At 47.9% G+C, this 25,157-nt stretch overlaps 2 protein-coding genes across 3 annotated transcripts in view; one reads left to right on the top strand and one right to left on the bottom strand.

Moving 5' to 3' along the window:
- Positions 1–17,140, top strand: part of BOC (BOC cell adhesion associated, oncogene regulated) — a 55,477-nt gene extending 38,337 nt beyond the window's left edge. The window contains exons 4-19 of one of the 2 annotated variants that reach the window (XM_050332138.1): positions 2,151–2,297; positions 2,897–3,040; positions 3,469–3,762; positions 4,605–4,877; positions 5,524–5,822; positions 8,577–8,739; positions 9,600–9,710; positions 10,906–11,112; positions 11,938–12,119; positions 13,227–13,332; positions 13,518–13,640; positions 14,269–14,490; positions 14,905–15,131; positions 15,686–15,765; positions 16,388–16,581; positions 16,924–17,140. In XM_050332138.1, coding sequence (XP_050188095.1) covers positions 2,151–2,297; positions 2,897–3,040; positions 3,469–3,762; positions 4,605–4,877; positions 5,524–5,822; positions 8,577–8,739; positions 9,600–9,710; positions 10,906–11,112; positions 11,938–12,119; positions 13,227–13,332; positions 13,518–13,640; positions 14,269–14,490; positions 14,905–15,131; positions 15,686–15,765; positions 16,388–16,581; positions 16,924–17,108 — 2,957 coding nt within the window. In that variant the 3' untranslated portion in view covers positions 17,109–17,140. The remainder of the gene's footprint in view (positions 1–2,150; positions 2,298–2,896; positions 3,041–3,468; positions 3,763–4,604; positions 4,878–5,523; positions 5,823–8,576; positions 8,740–9,599; positions 9,711–10,905; positions 11,113–11,937; positions 12,120–13,226; positions 13,333–13,517; positions 13,641–14,268; positions 14,491–14,904; positions 15,132–15,685; positions 15,766–16,387; positions 16,582–16,923) is intronic. The other variant, XM_050332137.1, reaches the window with a different exon arrangement.
- Positions 17,141–19,112: 1,972 nt separating this feature from the next.
- CFAP44 (cilia and flagella associated protein 44) overlaps positions 19,113–25,157 on the bottom strand; it is a 40,383-nt gene continuing 34,338 nt past the window's right edge. The window contains 6 exon segments of the mRNA XM_050331246.1: positions 19,113–19,483; positions 20,042–20,176; positions 20,945–21,105; positions 21,686–21,887; positions 22,829–22,945; positions 24,072–24,202. Coding sequence (XP_050187203.1) covers positions 19,280–19,483; positions 20,042–20,176; positions 20,945–21,105; positions 21,686–21,887; positions 22,829–22,945; positions 24,072–24,202 — 950 coding nt within the window. The 3' untranslated portion in view covers positions 19,113–19,279.

The following is a 25,157-nucleotide window of genomic DNA, read 5'->3' on the forward strand; positions in this document are numbered from 1 at the left end:
GGCGCACATTAATTTTCCTGATGCTCGTTTATATTTTGTTGATCGGAGAAATATGCATGATGTGGGCAAGCAGACACTGGGCTTTTGCCACTTCTCCACCTCTTTCCATTTCTGTGGCTCTTACTATTTTATTCCTTGATCAAATATAAAAAGCAAAGAGGAGAAAATATCCAGCATCCTTCCCCTCCCCAGCAGTAACTTTCGTTAGAGGAGAAGCGCAAAGCACTGCCAGCTTTTCACAAGTTAAGAGTTAACTTTCATCTGGCTTTAATATCCAGTGGAAACATGGCTCCCCTCCTCAGCTTGTCTTAAAGGATTAATCACATTTCTGAAGTTCACCCGTATCCCTTCTTTTTATTTTTTTTTTTTTTTTAAATTGAACAATGCCAAGAAATTCCAGAAGTATTAAGCATGTTCACTGCAAATCATTTTTATGACATTGCAAAACCTCCCCTCTTCTTTTCAACCTCCTCCCCTTCCCTCAGATCTGGGCCCGGGAACGCTGGCTCCCCCAGCAGCCGCCCGGCAGCCCCTCCGCGCCGCGCTCGGGGAGGCTTTCTCGACGCCTTGCCAAGAGAGCTGTTTTTTATTTAAACTCCATAAAGGATCTTGCTTTAATCAGAAAGTCTGCTTGAGAAATTTCATGTCACTTTTCCATGACTGTGGGTGGGAGAAGCTTGGAGCCAGAGTTGTCTTTTGCTCTTGGAGCGCTGCTGCATTTCCCAGAGAACAAAAACACATTTTTCTGCTGGCTGGGGCTGCCAGGGGAGGCTGCTTGCTGTCCGCCCGCCGCCAGCCCTCCTGCTTCCCCCCGGCTCTCCGAACTGCCCGAGGTCGCGGGTGCCATGTCCCGGGATGGGCTTCTAGGGGCGAGGGAGCTGTCGGCAGCACGTGGCTGTGTCGTGGCGACAGATGCGACGTGCTGCCTTAGCGTGGGGTTTCGAAAGGGAAGTGCGGTTCTCATCCAGATTTAGCAGCAGTGCCACTTGAGAGTGTGTTCGTGCTGGGTCCCAGGAAGATGCACTGACCTGGGCCTTGATGTGACAGCGTGACCTGTGACCAACTGCAGAATGTGCAGTTGTCACTAGTGGTCGCCTGGGCTGGTACGTGGCATTGTAAAAATGCATGTGAGGGACGCTTTTCCTGGCACAAAACCTTCTCCTTCCCACTACAGGGTGTCTGAGGCAAACTTTGAGCTTGCAGCGCTCCACAAGCTCAGGGTGCCATCGTGCTCAGGGAGAGCGGGAACCAATTTTCTCCCTGGAAAGCTTGGTGGGGCCAGGCTGGCATGCTACCTGTCCTGCCAGATCTGTGGGGTTTTGCTGCAGTCCTCTGCTCCTGCTTTGAAAAACAGGGCAAAGAAAACAAATTGGCTCCCCTTCCTCCTCACCCCGGTGCTTCCAATCCTGCTGCCCTCATCAGCCTGGCCAGGGTGGGAAACCCCATCACAGCCTGGTAGGGAGGCACATGGTGGGACAGGGTTTTCACGGCTGCTTTAACAGGGGAAGCGGCTGTGCTGTGTAGAGGAGGAACTGTTTTTCCTTGCAAGTCCGTGTTCTTTTCACTGGAGCGTGGGCACTGCTTGGGCCCATGTGAAGTGTCATGGTTAACCAGCCTTCTGCTGTGAGATATTTGATGGGAGCGAGAGTGCCCAGAGCAGAGGTTGCTCAGGCATTGGAGGGCCTCAGGGAAGCTCTGGGAGCATCCAGCACTCACACACTTTCTCCTGCCTGTTGTCTTACACCCTCAAAGTAGGCTGGGCTTCCTGCGTTGTGACTACAAAGTTAGCTCCTCAGTAGCAGGACAGCAGCCGTGTTTGAAATAGCAGGCGTCAGAAGGACCTTTTTGGCCGCCCTTCAGTGCTGCAATAAGTTGGCTCACTTTTTACTCTCAGGCCAGGATTTTTCGCACCCAGTTTCCCAGCCCTGGAGCAGGCAGTTTCTGTAGAAGCTGTGTTTAAAGTTATTCATTTTGTAGGAAGAGGGAGGGAAAAAAAATACAGCTGTGAGACCAGACCAGTTTCCCTAGCTGCTGGTGTCAGAGCGGTCCTCTGCCAGCACCACAGTGAAACAGTCCTGAGTCCACAGGTGAGCTGACACGGAGATGCTTAGCCAGCCACTGAAATGCCCTGTCTTTTGCTCTCTTTGCAGATCTCAAAGATTTCAAGTTTGACGGCCAGCACGTGATCGAGGTGGATGAAGGGAACACGGCTGTGATCGCCTGTGACCTGCCCGAAAGTCACCCCAAGGCTCAGGTCCGCTACAGCGTGAAGCAGGAGTGGCTGGAGGCCTCCCGAGGTGAGTGCACAGGGGTCTGTCCTCCTGGGTCCCCTCCCAGGACCCTCAGTTTTACCCTTCCTTGCCTGCAGTAGCTTTCTCTGCTTGCTGCCTCCTCATTGTCCCTTTGCCACCTGTCTGAGCACAAATTAGTTTAGGGTCCCTGGCAGGTCTCCCTGATGTCCCTGCTGCTTGGGACTGGGGAGTTCTGTCTAACACTGGCTTGCAAAAAGGCAAAAGGAAGCAGAATTAGGTGAGACAAATCACTCTTTACTGGGCGTCTCTTTGTGTCCATTAAGAATTCTTTCATCCCAGCTTGGATAAAGGTGACTTCTAATTTGTTGGAATTTTTAAGATTTAGGTCTAAATTTAGTAGCTACATTTGCTGCAGGTACCTGTGACAAGCTAGCTTCACTTGAGGCTCTGTTCCTTCCATCACTGCATGATTGGTCCCCTTGATATTGGAACTAGAAGGGGTCATTTTACTGCAATCAGTGTTCCCATGTTGGTTTTAGCTTTCCCACTTGTCCACTTTTTCTTTAGGACACTGTGTATCTTCCAGGAGGCTGGACAGGAGCATATTTTGTGACCACCTGCCACCTTCTCTTCTCTCTCTACAGACAATTACCTTATTATGCCATCTGGGAACCTTCAGATTGTCAATGCCAGCCAAGAGGATGAGGGAACTTATAAATGTGCTGCCTACAACCCTGTGACACAGGAGGTGAAAACTTCGGTCTCCAGTGAGAGGCTCCGTGTGAGACGTAAGCCACTCTCCCTTCACTGCACATCTCCATAGCACTTCCAGCTCTGGCAGCATTACCAGTGCTAACACAGCTGTTTCTCTGTGTGAACCAATGTTACCAATTCCTGTGAAAACTCCCTTCTGGCAGCAGAAGGCCGCAAGGTCTTCTCGTGGAGTATGTGTGTTCTGCCCTGGGATTGCTGAACTTCCTTAGGATTTGTTCTTGGTCATGGGCAAGCAAAAGCCTTAGCCCTTTAGCAAGACTGCTTGCTGCGTGCATTCCCTTAAGGAATGTCCCTCTTGGCCTGTGTGTTGCCATTTATCTGTCCCAGCACAGGAAGCAGTGTACTAGCCCTGCCATTAATCCTACCTACCCACTGCACAGGGTGCTCTCCCACCCTCCACCTTCCTTCCCACCCACTTCCTTACTCCCTCTCTCTGCCCCAGGCTCTACAGCAGAGGCAGCCCGGATAATCTACCCTCCTGAAACTCAGACCATCATTGTCACCAAGGGCCAAAGCCTCATCCTGGAGTGCGTGGCCAGTGGGATCCCCCCACCGCGGGTCACCTGGGCCAAAGATGGCTCCGGTGTCTCAGCATACAACAAGACACGCTTCCTGCTCAGCAACCTCCTGATTGACCCCACGAGTGAGGAGGACTCGGGCACCTACAGCTGCACGGCTGACAACGGGGTTGGAGAGGCTGGAGCTGCGTTCATCTTCTACAACGTGCAGGTGTTTGGTGAGTGCTGCTGAAGCCATTGTTTCAGGAAGGGCTTGGACTTTCTCCACTGCTTTTAGGGGAAAATACTAGCACTGATGTTCTTTTCCTCTCCCTGGACAAACCACAATGTAATGCAAACCCTTGCTTGTGGTTCCAGTTTCTAGGAGACCAGAGAAATTCTTCCTTGAGGGTGGTAGTTCCTCCTTCTTGGATTCCACCATGGGCTGGAGATGGGGGAACCTCCCTTCCTCTGCAGTAGCTCTTCTCTTGTCATTTGTGGCACTGTTTTTGTTCTAACACTTTCTAGTGGAGGACTGGCTGCTCTTTATACATTTGACATTGGCATAGGGAAGGCATCAGAGTGTCTTGCTTTTTGTTCTGTTCTGTAGGGCAGCTCTCTGTGGGGTGGGAAATGTAAGGGATACTACCTACACCTTATATATTTCTACCATGCATCTTGCCCTTTTCACAATCACTAGGGAGGCTAAGCCTCTTTCATGGATTGCATTTCATCCAGGTGCCCATGTGTTGTGGCACAAGCACAGTCTTTGCAGAGTAGCATTTCAGCTCAGCAAAACAGGACTTGTAGGTGGCTGCCATCATCTGAGAGGGGCAGATGGCTTTGGGCCACCTCTTTTTGTGGATTATGTAGATGTGGAAGGGGAGGTGCACTGAAGCAGACCACTGTGGGCCTCCACAAAGGGAGTGGGACTTGAGGGTTTGAAGGTTTCATTACTTCTTCCCTACTCCCTTCTTCCCTCAAGTCCCTCATCCCTGCCAGAGAGGAAAGTGCAAAGCCGTGACTGTGCCAAGCTCCCAGCCAAGTGGCACTCAGCAGTTGTGTTTTTTTCCCCGCACAGAGCCCCCGGAGGTCACCATGGAGCTGTCCCAGCAGATCATTCCCTGGGGCCAGAGCGCCAAGTTCACCTGCGAGGTGCGAGGGAACCCCCAGCCCTCCGTCATGTGGCTGCGCAACGCTGTCCCCCTGTCCGCCAGCCACCGGCTCCGGCTGTCCCGCCGGGCGCTGCGCCTGGTCAGCGTGGGGCCCGAGGACGACGGGATATACCAGTGCATGGCGGAGAACGAGGTCGGCAGCGCACAAGCCATGGTGCAGCTGCGGACAGCCCGGCCAGGTGAGTCCCTCTCTCCGAGCTTGTGACCATCCAGTCACAGAGCCTAACACACAGGGAAGGAGCAGGGCAGGGAACAGGAGAAGGAAGTCGGCGTGTAGCCCTCCCGCTTGCGTTTGATCTGCCTTGCTCTTCCCTTCTTTTTAACCTACGCTTCGACTACTATTTTGACTGGGATCTCTGTATCTCCCTGTGGGAACAGATGACAGCAGAGCAGTTTTGCTTCTAAGGACAGGACCATGTGAGCATATTTGAGTGATCTCTACATGAGAGAGACAAAACATTCTGGGTGTAGTGCCTTGCCCCTTGGCTTAGCTCTGCCTCTGAGCTTGGGCACATATATATGAGCATAAATACTGATGTGGGTGGATTCACCTGGGGTAAGAGAGAGACCACCTGATTCCTTGGACTATATTGAGCTTCTCCAGGGTAAGAGTGGCTTCAGAGAGGCAGGAAGCCCCATATGACCAAGGCCTGTTCTCAGAGAGGCCCCAGCGAGATATGCTAGGTTTAGAGCAGGGGAAGGAGATATTGTTGCCAACACCTTTTTCAATGGCACTGCAGGCAGCACTGCACAAGGGTCTCATAGATCTGCCATCACCACAGACTGGGATGGACATTTACCCTGCCTTGACACCTTGTCTTTCAGGAGCTTCACTCAACCCTGGGCGAGATGCACAGCTGGGCTCAGCTCAGCCTCCAACACCACCTTCCAGGGAAAGTGCCTTAAAGCTGCCCTTGGATAAAACTGGGCTGCCAAAGCTTGAGACAACTCCACTGGCAGTGTCTCCACAGTGTGCAGCCAACAGGGAGCTGGTGGCTCCAGCTGAGGCCCCCATCATCCTCAGCTCTCCCCGGACATCCAAGACGGACAGCTACGACCTGGTGTGGAGACCCCGTCCTGACAGCAGAGCCCCCATCCTCTATTACGTGGTGAAGCATCGCAAGGTATCGCTGTTTTGCCCTGCTCCCATCTCTCCTCTGTGCCGTTCCACAGCTGGGCTGGTGGCCTCACCATGCGTTTTCACACCTTGTGAGCAGGTGTGTTGGGGCAGGGGCACCCACTGCTCACTGGTGGCACTGGTTGGTGGGACCTCCTGAGCTGCAGCCTCAGTCTGCTGAGGTGTAACAAGTACAGGCTGCGAGAGGAGGTTTGCTGAGCTGTCCAGGGAGAGCCCATAGCAGTGGCCATCTGCCTCAGTATGCAGAAGGCATATGCACATATATGTGTTTCTAGTAGCTTCCACTTAAAATTCCCAGTTGTGTGCTTGCACAAGTAGGAATTGCCTGAGGGCAGATTGCGCATGACTTGCTCTGGAATGCTTTTGTCTTGGCGAAAGCCACAGGGACACCTCTGCCTCGAAAGGCTTGGGCTGCAGGACACTGAGCAGCAGCTGCATGTACCTGCCGATGCTCAGCAGCTCCAAAGTGCCCATGCTCACTGCGTGTGACGAGCCAGCAGAGAGCCCTCATAGCCATGTTAAATCCTCTGGGAAGGTCCTTAACCACCAGTTTTATTCTGGAATTTGAAAGGCAGTGCAGTGTTGAGTATTTCTCTTGCCAGTGGCACGTGCTGCGGTGCCTGGTCCTGCTTGAGTCCAAGGGCTTCCCACTCTCTGCGGCGCTTCTCAGCACCACGGGCACACTGCAGGCAGAGCTGTAGCCCAGCAGTTTCTTTAAATAGCGAAGTATTGTTGAGGGAGATATTCTGCATTTGAGATGTAAGGTATTGCTTTCTATTTTGCTGGGGTTAAGTGGAAGAAAGTGGAAGAAAGGCTTAAATTGATCTGTTTGCTGCTTGTCTTTTTGGGTAGACAGGGAGCTGCAATAGAGAGGCAGGTTTTGCCTCAAACCCCAAAGGGTTTGAGTATATTTCAAAAACATGCCAGATTGCATGTTTTGGATTCCCAGCCACTGCAAGGGACTGTTTTCAAGTACATGTCAATATATGTATCTGTTTTCCTGGAATTGTTTGATTTTTGTAAAAACATATTGAAAACTGTTATAATCCTTGGTTTCTTTCTAAACAGAACTTAAGCTGAAGATTTCAGCTAATTGTCTCTTTAAAGAGCCCTTTAAAACAAAGGCAGAAGATACCAACACAAGAACACAATAGGGCAAGCTTAAATGAAAAACAAAGATGCCAAAAGCCTCACCAGGCTATTGGCTCTGGTTGTCTGCCAAGAAGAGATTTGTTCCCCAATGGTGTATCACATAACTACCAATTCTGCATGTGATCTTAACTTGCAGGCTTGGAGTTTGTCCATATTTGATTTGTTTTTCAGCACTTCACCTGGAAGGGGCCGTAGGGCAGTGGAGGTCACCATGGGTCACTGCAGTTTGCAGTAATATGTTTTCAGTGTAGTCCAAATTCCCAGCTGGAGACTCTTTCTTGGCATGCTTAAGGATTGTGTGGAAAGGAATTAGTCCCAATAACCCTTAAACTTGTTTAGAAAGAGTCTTTCCATCTGAGATCCTTAGGATAGGGTTATATAATGATCTGGTTTTGACATTTCTGACTGGAAAAGCATGTGTGCGGAGAGGGAAGAAATCAATTCAACAACAAAAGAAAAGGCTCTTTGTGTAAAAGATGGCTGAACTGAAAGTTAAACCTACAGACAGGAGACCTACATTTGTACTGGGCAAGAGTCTGCTTCTTCTCTGGAAAATATCTTTGGATATCTCTTTTTTCTCCCTGTTCTTGCACTGTCCCTAAATTCTCAGCAGCTTGCAAGCAGTCAGATGCCACACAGCCCTTGTTTTTGTTTCAATATTAGCAGCCTTTAGGGCTTCCCTCCCTGGCCCCACAACTTCGCGGGTTCAGGAATAAAAATAAAACGAGGCAGGCATTAATCAGTCAGTGTCAAACGCTTGGAGAAGATGAATGATACAGCAGAGTCTTGGCATTTCCGTTTTGTTGCGTTGCCTGCATTACTAATGCTCCTTTCGGCACTGGGTCACTTCAGTGTCCTGCCTATTTGCCTGCAAAAATATTATCCTTGCAGCTGGGAAGAAGGAGGAAGGTCCCACCTTCCCTCCCCCTCTGCATGGGGCATCAGGGCATCACTGAAAAACAAACTGTGTTTCCAAGCCTTTCTCAGGGTTGTGGCCATGCACGGTCTCTTCCCTGCAGAAACCTGTGCTCCAGCATTATGGTTCTTCATTTCAGCCTGAGACTGCCAGTGGTGAGGCTGGATAAAACTAGATAAAAAGCCGTTGGTCAAATGATTGAGATCCGGGTGACCAAAGTTGAGTCTCTGGGTACCTCGTGCTGTGGAAATGGCCAGTGTCTAAATGAGCAGCTCAGCAGCTGGGCTGCAGGGAAAATTTGGCTCCTAAAGCAGCTCAACCCTCTGGCTAATGCTGCTTTTTGTGGGGCATGCCTGCTCCAGGGCTTTACACCCACTGAGGGGCTGTGGTATCAGAAGGGTGGTATCAGAGCAGACAGAACAGGGCTGAGTGAACCTCTGGGGTCAAGACAACACCCTGGTGGTTGGGTGACTTTTCCCACATATACCTGAATCCCTCAGCTTTTCAAAATCAGGCTGGAAACACCTCCCTCCTTTGCAGACAGGAAACTGGCCTCCAGGCAGGGGAGGTAGCCCTGGTTGGTACACAGCCTCTTGTGAAAGTTTCTGAGCTCAGTGCCTACGAGAAGCCCAGCCTGCCCCCAGCTTTGAAATGCCTGTGTTGGTCTCTCAGCAGGTCACCAATGCCTCGGACAGCTGGGCAGTGAAGGATGTCCCAGCCTCGCAGCACCGCCTGACCCTCTCCAGGCTGGACCCTGGGAGCCTCTACGAGGTGGAGATGGCTGCTCACAACTGCGCTGGCGAGGGACAGACGGCCATGGTGACCTTCCGGACTGGTAAAGGTCAAACCTTTCCCTGGGTGTTTTGCTCTGAGTCAGGGGAGGGCCCCTCGGAGACACCCTGTCCCAGCCCTGAGGCACAGGCACCAGGCTTAGGACAAAAGGGCTGTTTCTGCTTTGGAAATCTATCTGTCCTCAGCTTAGAGTGACTGTCAGAGCAAAAGTGGAAGGTAGGATGGGGAAAATCAGGTCTTCCCCTGTGTATGGGTTGAAACAAGTCCCTTCCTCCCTCCATGTCTCAGCTGAATACCTGCAGAACTGTAGAAAATTGGTGTAGCAGGGATGTCAAGAGGTTTAATCCATCCTCTGGCTAGAAACACTGTCAGCCTATGGGGATTGTTCCCAACAGGTGTTCGTCTAATCTGTCTTTAAAAACTTCTCCTATGCTAAAGGAAAATTCCAGCTTTCCCATACAGTATGTTGGGTGCTGCGCTGTCTTTGCTACTGAAAGGACATTCTAAATGTCCACACTAAGTCCCCCTGTCCTGGCTGTTTATCTTGTCCCCAGCACATGTGGGGAATGGCATTCCCTTTGTAGCAACCTTCCCCATGGTGGTGGGCTTGCTCACATCTCCCCTCAGGCCCCCATCTTGTGCTAATTACTACCTTCTCAAGGCAGAAATCTAGCAACATTTCAAGAAAACCAATTAAAAGTTGAAGAAAATTAAATATGAGGGAGACTTTAGCTTTAGTTCCTGCCTGCAGGCTGAGTGCTTTGAACCCCTAGGACGTCTGTAGAGTCCATAAAGTACTTATCTCTGCATCCTGACTGGGAATATTTTCTTTCCTTATCACATCAAAAATTAACTCTGAGCTGCATCTCCGTGTCAGTGATGCCACCTCTCCCTTCTGCACAGGTCGGCGCCCAAAACCAGAGATTGTTGCCAGCAAAGAGCAGCAAATCCAGAGGGATGACCCAGGCACGAGCACTCAGAGCAGTAACCAGTCTGACAACAGCCGTCTGTCCCGTAAGGCCCTCCCGGAATGGGGCAAGGAGGGAGGGTGAGGGGTGCTGGATCTCTTGTGGGTGGCAGTGGCCAGGCCATGCTAGAGTTGAAGTCTCCACTGAGTAAATCAAGACTGTGCAATGCTGAGTGGGTGGTTTCTACCTCCTGACAAGGAGAGGTCCTTCTTGGACACCTCTGCTACTGCCCTTGGCAGACTGTCTTAGGAGAGCAGGGAGATCCTACTGCCTGGCCCCACCTTTAATGCAAGGAGTTGTCAGAAACTCTCTGTCGCTTGCTGACTTTCAAGTGGAGGGTTCAGAAAGCCTTGCCGTGAAGTCTGTGACTCTGCAGGGCACAGGAACAACAAATTGCAATGCACTGGTGGGTGCTGGGGGAGTGTGAAGGAGGAAAAGGGACCAAGTCCCTGCATGTGCTGGCATCCTCTCCTCAGTCAAGGCCTGCCAAGGGGCAGTAAGTGCCCATTTAGGGGTGCAAGGTGCTCCCTTTGGGTATTTTGCTGCACTAGAGAAATATCAGATCCCTACTGGTTACTCCAGTTTATTGTTCCCCACCTTGTGTCTGCCATTACTATTGCCACTATAATATCTGTGAAATTATCTCCCTCAGTCTATATCTTTTCTGTGAAGTCCCATCCTTCAACCTCCCCCACAAGCAGTCATGTATTGCCTTTTCTTTCATGGTCACAGATTCGTTCATCTCTTTCTCTCCCATCTTTTGATGGTTTTCCCATCAAATTGTATTTCCCCAATTTAGAACTTTTCCATATTTCCTCCTCAGCTGTTTCTTCTCAATCTCTCTTGTTTTCATCTCCTACACCTCTTTGTCCCCAGTGTCAGTCTCCCCCTGCTCACAGCCAGGCTTTTTGCTCCATGTCCAGCATCCACACCTCTCACTGCTCTCCCTCCCATGATGGGTGTACACACCTCAAACCTTGTCTCATCCTACTTAAGCTGGGAGTGGGAAAGGAGCAAGATGCAAGCAGGAGTAAAAGATGTTTGCAGGCACAAACTGAAAGGAGTGAGGATTTGGGGGTGCCAGCTCTAATGAAGAGATGGAGGGAAGAGAGCATTCAGGATTTAAAGAGCATGTGGGTGGGTACAGTGCAGGTCATCCTTCACCCACATACCTCTGAGCTACAGGATGCCCCAGACAGGGCAAGAAGAATATGTTTCATGGCCTTCTGTGCCTTTTGCAGCTCCAGAGGCACCAGACCGTCCAACCATCTCTATGGCATCAGAGACATCTGTGTACGTGACCTGGATCCCCCGTGGGAATGGTGGGTTCCCCATCCAGTCTTTCCGCGTGGAATACAAGAAATTGAAGAAGTTGGGAGACTGGGTCCTGGCCACCAGTGACATTCCTCCCTCTCGCCTCTCTGTAGAAATCCCAGGCCTGGAGAAAGGTAGGCAGGTGTTTTCCCCTCCCTGCTTCCTGGAGGTCTGCAGGAAGGCTGCACAGTCCCTGTGGGATGGTTATCCATCTGTCACATCATGCTAAGCCCCGGCATGTGTGAGCAGAACAAAGCCTCCCCAGCTCCCGCCTTAGGTGCATGGGGAAAAAGCTGCAGATGCTTCTCCAATTTCTCCAGCTGCAAAGACCAGCGTAGGTCTGACCTTCCCTCAGGGAGGCTTAAACATGCTTTTCTGCATTACAGGATATGGTTACTAAAGGCATTTGGTTTTGCCATTTACTAGACAGGACACAACTTTCCTTAGCCACAGGCAAGACAGATGGGCACACAATTCCCCTTGCACTTCACATGAGAAAAGATTTCATCACTGAGGTGGACAGCTGAAGAGGGGACATAACTACCCCAACTTAAAGATCAGTAAAATGATGTTTGGGTAAAAATTACTTAGGCTTTGAGCTTTTAACTGATCTTTATGTACCTAAGTCACATGGAGTAGAGAAAGAAGACCTTTCCATAGCTGCTTGCAGGTCAGGATATCCTTTCAGGCATCTCTTAACCGTCACACAAATCCAAAACTGCTCCCTGACCTTTAGACCATCCAGACAGGAATTGGGGAAGGCAAATAAAAACAGGCTCCATCAAGAACATGGCTGAAATGTGGCCATTCAGTGTTTATACCTCAGTCACAAACTCCCCATAGGCTTTTTGTCTTCTGGACAAGATGTAGCCCCTCCTCACAGACAGGCCTGTGCTGACAGTGGAAGTCTTGGAAGACTCCAGTCTCTGCAACTCTTTTATTTCCTATTTTCCGCATAGGCACATCCTATAAATTCCGTGTCCGGGCACTGAACATCCTGGGAGAGAGTGAGCCCAGTGCAGCGTCTCGGCCATATGTGGTGTCTGGGTACAGCAACCGGGTCTACGAGCGCCCTGTGGCTGGGCCGTACATCACCTTCACAGATGCCATCAACGAGACCACCATCATGCTGAAGTGGATGGTAAGGTTTGTAGGGGCCGAGATCTCTGCGTGTGCAAGAAGGTGTGTGGGAGCTACTTGCCCAGCTTACACCTCTTCCAGGTTGCCACAGTGGAGCCTGTCACCAGCACAAATAGATCAGGGATCCAATAGCTGTCTCCACCAAAGGAGGACTGGGTTTGGGCCCCGTAGAAGGGTAGGAAGTCAGAGGGTCTAGGAAACCCCTGAATCCAACATTGTATACAGGAAGATTTCAGTGGGTAACCTCAGGGTCTTGACCATTTTGATCAACAAGCACAGTTCAGCAATACATGGGGTGGCTGTTTGCTCTCCTGGCCAAATTCCTGGAATCCATTAGCACCTCTGTCCTAGTAGTTTCCAGTAGATATGTCCTTCACTCTCCCTGCTGGATAGCAGTCCTAAGTTCTAAAAATCATTTACAGCAGTCCATCCCAGAGTATTTTTAGGAGTGAGCACGATCTTTTGGATCACAAGCTCAACTCCAAGTGTTTTCAACAGCTTAGAGCTTATTCAGAGGGATGCATTGCCCTCCTCTCTCCTAGTTGCTTCTAGCCAGAAATTGCTACAGGGCAGAATGGGCACTGCTGTTCATTTGAACACAAACAGTAGCTGATAAAATACTGTGTGAAAGACAGCAAGAACATGTGAAGCTGGGACAGTATTGCCCTGTGTGTAAGGGAGTAAGGGAGATGTCTTCAGAAACACAAGACTCCTGCGGTCACTGGTTCGTGGCAAGACATAGTTTATCTAGAAGCCATGAGCCTACTGGAGTCAAGATGATGTGTTTGCTCATGCCCAGCTGAGTCACTGCTGTTGAGGAATTTTTTCTCTGAATCATTGGCTGTGGCTGCTGAGAGGGAGCAGAGCACTGGATGCTTGGGGTGACAGGCCCAAATTCATGGCTTGTCTGTTACCTGAGAGAAGCAAAGTGAGAGTATAAAATAGCACTGAGCTCTTGTACAGAAACCCTTACTGTGCATCACAAAGAAGATCCCTGTCCTAGGTTTTCTTCCTGTCCCATCACACTTATCCAAATAGCTCCTCACCTAGAACAATACGGAGCACAGACATCTCTACTAATTTCTGCTCTCCCTCCCATTTTCTGCAGTATATCCCAGCCAGCAACAACAACACTCCCATTCATGGATTTTACATCTATTACCGCCCCACTGACAGTGACAATGACAGCGACTACAAGAAGGACGTGGTGGAAGGTAGGAGAAATTGAGAGACTGGTCCCATGTGTTGGTTTCTTCTGGAAGATGGCACAGCCAGAAGGAGCCCTGTGCACAAAAGGCAGCGGCTGTCTGGGCCTACTCTTCCTAGCACTGCTGCAGAGCTGGGCCAGCTGTGTGTTCCCTGAGGAAGTTAACGGCACATGTGTTTGTTCCCTCCTCAGGAGATCGGTACTGGCACTCCATCAGCCACCTGCAGCCAGAGACCTCGTATGACATTAAGATGCAATGCTTCAATGAGGGTGGCGAAAGCGAGTTCAGCAACGTGATGATCTGCGAAACCAAAGGTAAACCAGCTTCACAGGGCAGCTCTGGGAGTGCAGCCCTGCTGCCTTCCCTGCCTGCAGCTGTCAGAGCACAGCATGGGAAGTACCATCCCAGCCTTACTGTGTGTCATCCAAGCTCAGGCAAGGTGATGGAGGCAGCACTGGGGAAAAGAGAAACATAGGGTCGTTCATGCTGTTGATCAGTATGTGTATGTACCCACAGCAGTACTCACAGACCCCTGTGTGCAGAGTCCATCACTGTCCCTCAGAGTTGTAGTTAGCTTTTGTTTTCCTTGCTGTGCCAAACTCCTGCACTGGGTTAGAAGCAGGTCCCAGTGTTGTCTTCCAAGCAGCTGCACTGCCGTGATAGGAATAGCATTGAGTCCAAGTGTGTGTATTGGAGAAGCTGTTTTCATTTTTGCTTTTGCTTTAGCAGTCCACAAGCAGATCTGGCAAAGTTGTAAACGAAGCACAGAGAATTTTGTCTGTATTGCAATGTGCATCAGCCTAGGAAATCCTGTCATCCAGGGGTGCTTCTTTAAAGCCACCATAGCCTGCCCCCTCCACAGCAGCACAGAAATGCCTGGAATGGGATGCTATTCCATCTGCCATGTCTGTGTCTAACGCTCACTCTCTCTTCCCTTCGCAGCTCGGAAGTCTCTTGGCCTGCCGGGTCGTCTTCCACCCTCCACGCTGCCCCCCCAGCAGCATCCCCCGCTCAGTGGTGGGCACAGTGGCCTGGGGACAGGAGCCATGATGGCCCGTTCCAGTGACTTGCCATACTTGATTGTAGGCGTTGTGCTGGGCTCTATTGTACTCCTCATCGTGGCTTTCATCCCCTTTTGCCTTTGGAGAGCCTGGTCCAAGCAGAGTAAGGGTTCTTTCTTGAGGGCTAATTTACAAGATATGCTTTGCCTGTGGGTTAGATCTGACCCTGGGTGTAGTTGGGTCAAACGCCCAAAATGTGAGGGCTGCACATTCTGGGAAGCAGGGAAAGGGTGGGCAGAGGGCAAGTCTTGGATGCTTTGTGGAACCCCATAAAGACAAAGGCCAGTTTGTCCTTGTCCTGCTTACCTTTTTGAAAAGGAACCTCAGGGACTAGGGGCAAAAGGGGACTCCATTGCCAGTTGTTTAGGGCCCCTTTCAACCATTTGGCTCCAAGGGTGCTTGGGGTGCCAAAACAGCTTCCTGATAGGATAGCCTAACCCCTATCCCTGCTGAGCTTCAAGAAGCTCAACTTTACCTCTGATTTTTCCCTCAGACTTCCTTTTTCTTCCCTCTCCAGAGCAAACCATCGACATGGGCTTTCCAGGAGCTGGGCTGCTGGTCTCATCCTGCCAGTACACCATGGTGCCGCTGAGGGGCATCTCTGCTCCTCGTGCCAATGGACACCCCTACGTTAACGGGCAGCCCTACGCCAACAGGGCACATTTGAATGGCATCTGCCCCTCCTCAGGAGTGGGGTATGCAAGCACCAAGCCCCGAGATTACAGCCCAGATGAAGTGCCACCGGTATGTCCACACCTGTGGTTAAGAGCTGGTTTGACATGAGCTGGAGGCCATGGTTGCAGGGGGAGGGCTTCTCCAGATGTGGCTGCCACACTTTGCGGTGTGTAGAAGTGACACTGGCTTTTTAAAAGAGATTTCTCCTTTGCAGTGGAGCCTGAGACATGGGGGGGAACAGGAAGGTCTCCAAAACACTGGTGAATGGGTGGTTTCTTGGGGCAGTGGCTCTTAAGTCTGGAGGAGGTTCCTGTTTCTCCTTAGCAAAGCTCACAGGGACTGACAATGCTGAGGACTCTGCATGTAAAGAGTAACACAGGCCAAGACAATGCCACAGCAGAGACTATAAATTAGTTATTGTCCCCTACTGATTCAGCAGTAAGTGTGAAGTGAGTTTTTCAGTGCTCAGTTTCACTGTCCGCTGTAGCAAAATAAACAGTTTCAGCTTTCTCTGCCGTCTGCCAAAAGAGCCTCACCAATTTGCCCCAGGGTTCCTACTCGCAAATAACGGCACCTGCTTCTTAATGTGCTATTGCTCCAAGAATCCTTCTCTGTCCTTCCAGACACATGAGGAGACCAACGCCTTGCTGCAGGCAAGAGTGCTGCAAAATGGGAATGCCCAGCAAGACTACCAGCCCTCCAGGTTAGTCCTGGCTTCTGGAGGGGATGGATGGAACACTGGGACCCACAAGACTACATGCTCACAAAAGATTGCCCTCAATACATTCCCATCTGTCCCAATTCATTTTGGAAACAAATCCATGCTCCAGCACTAGGCCTTCTTGGTCCAAATTCTCTTGTAAAGCTCATTCCTCTCATGATTTCTGGGAGGAATAATTTAATTGTAGAGGTGGCCAAGACCTACTTCCCCTGCCGCCTTTTCCTCCTCCTACTCCTAAATGGGAGACCAAAAAGCAGGACAATAGAAGCAAACAGCTATGGCTGGATGCTGATAAACAGCTGCCCCAGAATCTGTCCTGGATTTCAGTTGGGGGTGCTTTGTGTCTCATTGTTCAGATGTCTCTATTACCATGTTCCCTGTGAGGCACTACTTCTCCTAGCTCCTGGGGCACTCACTAGCTGTTGGATCAGGGATACCAGGTCCCATAACCTCATTCCCATCTCACAAGTAGATTCCCATTTCTTCCCCTCACTTAGGAATGCTGTGTGTCACTGCATTGATGCAGCTGGCTGTTACACAGGTAATCTTTCTCAAGGAGGAAAGATCTGTTAACAGTACCAAACCTCCTTGCCTGTCATCCCAGATTGCCCAGCTCAAGAACAGAAGACAGCTCTTTCCTCTACAGTCTTCCAGATGACTCCACCCACCAGCTTCTTCAGCAACAAGATGAGTGTCCTCACCTTCAAGAGCACTTTGTTGGCCTCCATCATCCAGTAATGGGAAACAAAGTGGGATGCCCTAGCCTGGATCCTCGACGGGACACCTTGTTCCACCAAGGTCAGTTGTAGAACACTTTGGAAAAATCCATGCCTCCTTCATCTCATCATTTGAAGCTGATCTTGAAGGGAAATCTTACTGTAAAGCATTTCTGATTGCTTGTGTTCAAATTATGTGAATCCATCTCCCTAGGACCTGATCCATTGATCAACACCTGTAGTATGGATCTGACTTGTTTTGTGCAGTCATGGGATTGAATTCCCGTATAGATTTTCAGAATGCACATCTTCCTCTTTGATCAGAGTACCCCTCCTTATAAAGTGAACTCTTAACTAAAACCCTCCCATCTCATCTCTCATTTCATCATGCACTATAATTATTTCTTTCTCCTTTCCCTTTCAGGAAGCCCTTGCTGCCTAGGCCTAGTGCCAGTTGAAGAGGTAGAAAGACTAGAGTGCTGCCAGTCCAGAGGAGATCTCCATTCCCAGAACCCAGTGATCACATCTTTGGGTCAGGATCTACCGAGACACCTGAACAGCAGCCCACCACCACTGAGACCCTTAGAGACTCACCCTCCCTCCAGCTAGGGACCAAGCTGCCTTTTGCAAAAGACTTATTCTAAAGAGAGAAAGAGAAAGTGTATTTATTTTTGTATAACACCCCTATTTATATATTTATGCACTTGTATATAGATGTATATGTGCCTTTTATAATGCTATGGAGACAGAAGGCATCTTCAGCAAGGTCACAGGAGGACCTGGGAAACAAAGCAGCAGCTCTCCGTGGCACCGGCTGTTCCTCAGAGCACAGGATTGCAACAGCTGGACCAGAGACATTGCGGGACGCACGTCCTAACAGAGCTGCCACCACCAAGGTTGAGCACCCTCTTGCAGCGAGGGCTTCACAAAAGGTCTTTTCCTGTCCCCTACAGGAAGGTTTGTTCCAGGAACACACTCCTGTGAATGGACTGGAGTTACGCACTCTGCCTGATCAACTTAAACAACCCTTCACGTACACGCCATCTGCAGCTGCCTATCTGTAAAGACAAACCACGCTTTAACATCTCAAATAAAGGCTTTAGTCTTTGCTGTGCCTGGCTTTATGCTAATTCCTCACACAGAATGAGCCTTCTCTTCTTTTTCACTTGCAGACATATAGCAAGCAGGACACCTGGGGAATGGTGACATTTTCCTGCAGTTAGTTTTGCAAATAGCCACCAAGGTGAAATCTCCTTAATGCTGAGCTCAGAAGAAGGACAGCTCCTACCTGTGCCAGTTAAGTGACATGAAACTTCTAGTGAGGAGCATAGCTAGAGGACTTGCAACTGGATTAGTTGCATGGGTTTGGTGATGGAGAGAGGCAGCCTGATACTCAAATCTCTGCCAGTCTTGTCTCCTTTACCCCCTCCCCCATCCTGTGGCTTTCCAGCTTCAGGAACTTTCAGCATGTGGATAAGGGTGACTTTTTGCTTACGGAAACACGGGATGCTCAGCAGCTCCAAAGGGACTGTTAAGGAAACTTTCCTCTCTGAGCATCCGGGAGACACTCTGGCAGTCACGCTCCCTCCGCCCAAGACTTTAACTGCTGGGACCGAAGCCTCTCCCTAGTAGGCAGCTCCAGTGAGGCAACAGGTGCCCCTCTTGACTCTCTGCATACCCCCCACTCACACTGTCAGACAAGTCTCCCTTACTGGCTCAACTCTGGATTCCCCAAAGCCGAGTCTCAGATTCTTTAAAGTACTTTAGTTACGGTGCAACAACACCATAACAGCTCGAGTGGGTGCCTCCCAGAAGGGACCCTGAACAAAGGAACCAGACAGAGATGCAAAGACCAGTGGCAAAAGGCAGGGAGCGGGGAGGAACAGCAAGAGTAGCTTGTCAATAGATTGACAATAGGTTGTCCAATCTATTCAATTAAAAAAGAGCAACAACCCCCAAGTGTTCCCCAGCACCCTCAGAAGCCTTGCACTGTAAGACCTGTGCAGCACAACCCCTTTGCCCTGGGGGTGAAGAAGTTTTCTTAGTATGGGTAAGTGCTGTAAATGATCACATGCTGTCACCATACTAAATGCAAGAGGCAAAAAAGAGTAAGTCCTGAAAACACACTGAGCCTGGCTCTCTCACTCTGATCAGGCAGGTGCAAGTGGAGTTACAAGCTGACTTTACATTTGCTGTACCCTCCTCATGCCAGGTAAATGCGACATCTTGCACTGCAGTGCAGTTTTCTACTGCTCCATACCCTTCTGAGCACCACAGGCCCTCAGGAAAAAAAGCTCCCCTTTGCTTTCTCCCAGTAAATAGCACTTTCCTTAACTAACCAGCTCAGTTAGCAGAGCAGTGCCATTCCTGCTGGGATGCTCAGCAATAACAAATGCACACTTAAGGCAGGCCTCTTTTACCATTTTTGAGAACAAGGTACCAAAGCTGTATTTTCCCACGTGAAACTCTGATCCAGCTTTCCACAGCCACTTCTTTGAAGAGAAGACATAAACATAAGGCACACACACACAGGGCACCTGTCCATTGCAAGTCTCTCCAGTAGACTGATAACAGTTTTATTTGCAATTTTTTATTCCATATCTGTTGCTGCAGTCATATTTTGACAGAGGAAACAAACGTAACCCTTTACAGCTAACCCCTGTGTAGCCAAAACAATTCCTCACTCCAGGCATGACTGCTGCCACAGTTAATTTTAAGGTCGACTTGGATTGTTAATTACCATTGCTGGTGTAAGAACAAGGAATGCTTCAATTGGAGCCTCAGTCCTGTGGTAAAAGGTGTAGAAAGAGGCACCCACCTTTCCTGCTAAGGAAAGCAAGGTCTTCTTTTCAGAACCCACTTTTTCTGCCCAGATTGATCTCGTCTTTCAGAAGGGCTATGTCATGAGCCATGCGCAGGAGCCGTGACTCCAGCCTGCCTCTCTCTTTCACGTCCGTTGTTTGGGTGCCCTGAAATTCTGCTCCCTGTATGGAAAGGAAAGAAATGGCTCCTATAAAACATGGGGATGAATAGTGGAAATCTATTTCATGGGGGAAAGTGAACCTTTCCAAGAAGCAAGACATCTCCATGATTTCTCAGTTCCGTAGTGAGAACTACTGGAAAGGTAAGAGTGAGGGACCACTAACTTAGGCTGTCACAGATGGCTGCCTTATTCCCTAGTACCGAGCAATAAACCCACTTTTCATTGGAACATTTTGTTACATGAGTGTTTCCACATAACAAAGGAATATTTTTTAATTCCTGCAAGGCATATTTTCATTAGAAAGAAGATGAATTTGTTTCAGTCTTAGAAAGCAGCTAAGTAAGAAATTGCAGAAATGCCAAGGTATGGCTTCTTCAGGATCAGCTCATTCCTCTCCCTTTCTACAAGACCTGGAGCAGCCATTCTTCCTGTCCCACTGTTAGCCCAAATGACAGAGCAGGATGCAAGACCAGACAGCTGCTGAGGGCCAGGTGATCCCCCTTAACCCATTTCTGAACAGTCCCAAACCTGCATGTAGTACAGCAGCTAAGACGCTTACCAGATCATTTGGTAGTGAATCCAGCTTAGTTTCAAGTTGATGCTTTTCCCGGCAAAACTTGTCCAGCTGCAACAGCTTGGTGGTGTTTTCCTTTGTCACATTCATTAGCTGCTGCTGCAGTTCTAAGATTCTTTCCTGGAAAGATGTAAAATGTTGAGTGGGGATGAGAGAGGACAAAAAGTGTGAAGTGGGGAAGAAGTGTTAGGCACAATGTGTCACAGAAGACATGTAAACAACAGACTGATCCTGCACACACCACCTGATCCCACAGTATCTTTAGTGCAATCTATCATCTTTAAATATATATATATATATTGCAAATGCCTAAGTAACTAAAGCAGTTAGGCAAAAGTGTGGGAAAGAGAAAGCCATTAGGTACATAGCACTCCTGTACCCTTCCATGCCCTTCTGTAAGGGCAGCATAAGCATGCTGCCTGCTTGCAGCACAGTAGCTGAGCCTTAGGCTCCCCCAGATAGAGACGTGAACTTTCCAGACTGCACAGACTGGCATCCCAGGCATGAGCCAGGGCTTGCCCTGTACTCAAACAGTTTGTCACCAAAGGCAGTGGGAGAAGGCTGCAGGTGCTGAATACCACCTGAGAACCAAAGAAAAGCACTCTGGAAGAACTTCGCATGGGGACTGAAGCAGAAAAATGCATCTGAGGAAAGTAAAACAAAGAGATCATCAACTATGTCCATGAGAAAATAGGATGTGCATCAACAACGGGAGAAGAGGTAGGAAAGATGATGGGAAATTGGATATTATATTCTATTAATGACAAGTGAAAAAAATCAAACATGAGCATGTTCACAAAAGATTTTAGTGTAACTATTCAGCCCCAGGGAAATGAGGCCTTAACTGATCATCACAACATGTGTCTTCCTCATTTCCTTCCTCCTTACCTCCCACTTTTTCAGATCCAGGTAATGTTCATATTCTTTCTCCATTATTTTCACTTTCATGTCCTCCATGGGTATGTTAACAGAGTGTGCTTGAACTGCTTCAAAATCAACCAGCCGACCAAACTTCTCCATCATCAGATGATTGCACTTCTCTTCCAGTCCTAACAGAGGGGCACAAATGGCAGCACTGTTGGTTAATAAGAATTTCTGCCTTTCCCTAGCTTTTTGTCTGAGCTCTTTGGTATTTGTTTTGTAATAAATAATTCACACAAAACCACACAAAGCTCACAATTGAGTATTGCCATTTGTCCTTGACCATGATCATGCCTGTGTGGTCACCAAGCCACGCTCTAAGCCAGTCCTAGTAAGCCAGTCCCACACCACAGACTATATAGGGCCTCTGCAGGTCTGGTGGTGCTAGACACCTTGGGAAAGTGTTTTGAATAGGGCTTGTTTCATTCTTCTGATGTTACACAGAGGAGGAAATCACCAAAAAAAGCTTACATAGCTTTGGGGAAGCAACTTTCTTCCTAGGAGTTCTGGTTTACAACCAGAAATAGCAATCATGTATCCAGACTTCCAGTGTCTCATCTCAGACAACTCTACTTATACTAACGTCACAAATTATTTCACACAGCCTATGCAAGTACAGAGACAGACACGTGGTGAGTTACCCACACCCAGTGAGGGGGACAGAATGAGCATTAGCACGCTGTGTAGTTCAGAGTCTCTGTTACTCACGTCGAATCTCTGTCTCCATCTCCTTTTTGTCCTGGACAAGCTGCCTGTGTTTCTCCCGGGCCTTCTTATAATGCTCCCTTTGCATTATCTTCTCATTACGTAAGTCCACAACTCTCTTCTGCAGGTACTCCAAGGACTGACTGGTAAATACCAAAGCCTGGGAGAAGTCACTGGGCATCTGCCCATCAACCAAGCACTGCACCTGCAAGAAACGGCCACAAATAAGCAAGGCTGACTTTACTTATTAAGGTGACTTTCCTTATTAAGGGTGCTGGTGGTCTCTCTGGGTAACTAATGTGTGAGCAATAGAGAACTAATGAGGGAGATAATAGTAAGTGTGGGCACAACTCATGTTTTGGGCCAGCAAAGCTGAAACACCACTTTTAGATCTACCACAACAGCCTACACATAAAGTTGTCTACCTTTCAAAGGCCCCTGGAACAAAGGGGGAGTAAGGCACTCCCTGTCAGCTGTAATTTTGAATTATCTGGGAGCTGCAGGATTGCACAGTCAGGCCTTAGACTCTCCTGTCTTTATTATCAACCTTTTAATGATGGGAGATAGAACAAGTGGAGAGAGCTTGCCTCAGAAGTACACAGGCACTAACAGGCAGAGGCCTATCTTCTCTCTCTGAGGACATGATTCAGCCCAGATGAAATAACAGTACTGTCATTAGTTTTCCTCTTAATTTGCTACTTATCTTCCCTGTGCTCACAGCTGTATAAACGAATGCAGTGTATCCAATCCAACATTATTGAATTGGGCAGAACTCACTTGAGTTTAATAATTTTGGGCTTTTTTGGTTTGCTTTTTTTGGGGGTGGGTTTTGGTTATTTTTCCAGGAGAAAATCAGTAGGTAAGGACCTGAAAGAAAATACCATGGCAAACCTATAAAGCACCTGAAGACTACGCACATTTCAGCAATAGACCAACCTGTCTATCCTTACCTCATTTCTGTCAGTCCAGGAGAAGGGGAAAAAAAAGAATTCTAGAGGAAATAGCAGCATGAAGTTCACTTAATGGCATTTCACTCCCAGGAGAGTACAGTGAATCAGGAGCTAAGGGCCCCAAAGAACAGTAACACCATTGTTTATATGTACACAGGCCATTCTGCACCTGCAGATGCACAACATCTTGAATTACCTGATGGAGTTTCAAAGGCACAGCTACATACAGCTCATTCAGTCTCTGCAGCTTTTCCCACTGAAAGATCTCCAGATCCCTCTTTGTTGTATCCAGACTGGTTTCCACTTCTTTTTCCTGCAGAAAGACAAATGGTGGACAGCAAAATCCTGTAGTACTCAAAATATACAAGGTAGCAAGTTTCTGTTAGAGTTCCTCAACCAAAGTGAAAGAAGTATAGAAAAAAATGCTCTTTTTCTTTTTTTTATTACATGTGATAGGTTTCACAGACAAACACGAGGCTCATCTATATATTCAAGCAGTATTCTAACCTGAATACATCTGTACACATGTGCACCTATAAATGTCTCCTTAGAGAAGCCCTGTACATATCAAGAGACAGCTGCTTTGTTTAACATCTAAAATACTTGTAGATCAACAGAGCCTGCAAGATAATTTTTATTGTGTTATGCCTGGAAATGCTTATTGATTCTGCATGAGAAAGAAACAATTCAGACTCAAATGTCAGACCCCAGGGTGAATATGTGGCAGCTGGCACTTAAGAAAGCCTTTAAAAACTAAACAAAAAATGTTGTAAGTTAAGCATATTTGATGGAACATTTTTGAGACACAATGAAAGAAAGACTTGCATAATGTTATTTTGGTAGCACACTCTCTCTATCCCGGATAACCCTTCATATGAAGATATTTTTGAATTAATGTAAATCAAATGTCTTAGTGAATGCAGGAGTTAAAAAAAGCTATAAGGAAAATTTGCATCAAAAGAGTTTATTCAGTGATTACCTGTGACAAAGAGCAAAAGAAAATAATTAAAAGCAAAATAAATAAATGGAACAATAGCAGTTTTATGCATTTATTTTAACCTACATTTGCGTTAGGATAAGTATTCTTCAATCTCTCCATCCCCATACACAGGCACAGAGGATAGGCCAGGCTACACCAGGTGTTTCATCCAACCCAGAGAATCCAGCTTTTGCTACTGCATGATGGCTAAATAGCTGGGAAGGGACTGGACCTAAAACCTGGATTCAGCCTCCTAGGAGCTAAGCTTGAACCACCTCGATTCCCCCTTTTCAGGAGAACAGGTGACCCATGTTGAGCTGCTTCCTGCTAACACAGACACCTCTACCCAAACGGAGGCCTCTCAAAGGCTTAGGATTTTGTTTATAAATCTTAGCCAAAATCACTTGCACAACATCTTCAGTGGAGCATGCTAATGCTTGCTAAGAAAACACTGCAATACCTTTTCGGCCAAGGCAATATATTTCTTTCTGAGGTCAGCAGCAATTTTCTTCTCCTCTGCTAAAGCTTTCTCAATGTCTAACCGCTGCTGCCGGAGCTGGAGGGTGTTTAGGAAGAGTGCCTCGTCGCAGTCTGAGGAGGAAACAGCCAAAGAATAGCTTAGTTCCATTATGACTGCTCTAAGTTGCCCTTTTTGCTCTATAGTTACTGGCTGGAGCTGGTAGCTTCTCCTGCTGTGCACATTGCCCAGTGTTCCCCTTAATAAAACGATCAGGGTTTTGGTTCTCTAGAGCTTTCTCGACCACAAATCCCGTGGGCCAAATTCCTCCATGAGGTGGTAAAGGTCTTGGATGGATCTTTTTTTTTTTATATTCAGTAAGTTTGTTTTCAGAAGTCAGGTTAAATACATCAAAGCCAGCATTAAAGCCAAGTGCTCAAAAATTAGCTTTTTTAAGTAATGCAGTCCCAGTAATTAATACATGTTACACTAAACTCTTCAATTATGTGAACACATAGTTTTTTATCCATAGCACCCTTCTCTATAAATTATGAACTTTGCTGTAGAATTCAGTTGTATACAAATTCTATTTGTAAACAAAGCTGTGGTTCACAGGACCTGTTTCATTTGTTTCATGGTAAGGAAGACCTGTGAATTTCTATATAACACTGTGATTTCAGTCATACTAATCAAGTGAATAATTATGCCCAAATCAGCAGGCAAAATAATAAAAAAGAGGCAAATAATAAAGGTCAAAAAAGTGACACGTGAATAGACAAGTATGAAGAGGCTAATGCAACATGTAATTTCCCTATTAAATTAGCAATTTGGACTTTTTAAATAAAAAGTAAAAATCTTCATTTCTTCCCAACATTTCATTGAAAAATGAGATTAATGAGGAGTTAATAAAAAATTCTATTTGTGGAAACGCTATTAAAATCCAATTAAAAAAAAAGTAAGGTGAACAGTTAGTAAGTTCTAACTTAAAAATGAAGCAGCGTTGTTACATGGTCATTGACATATCAACCAAAGATTTTTTTTAAAAAACAACACCCTAAATTATTTAAACTCTTACAAAAAAAAAAGCGG

Source organism: Myiozetetes cayanensis, unplaced genomic scaffold (assembly GCF_022539395.1).
Source record: "Myiozetetes cayanensis isolate MyiCay16 unplaced genomic scaffold, myiCay2020 scf5-8, whole genome shotgun sequence".
Taxonomy (NCBI): Eukaryota; Metazoa; Chordata; class Aves; order Passeriformes; family Tyrannidae; genus Myiozetetes; species Myiozetetes cayanensis.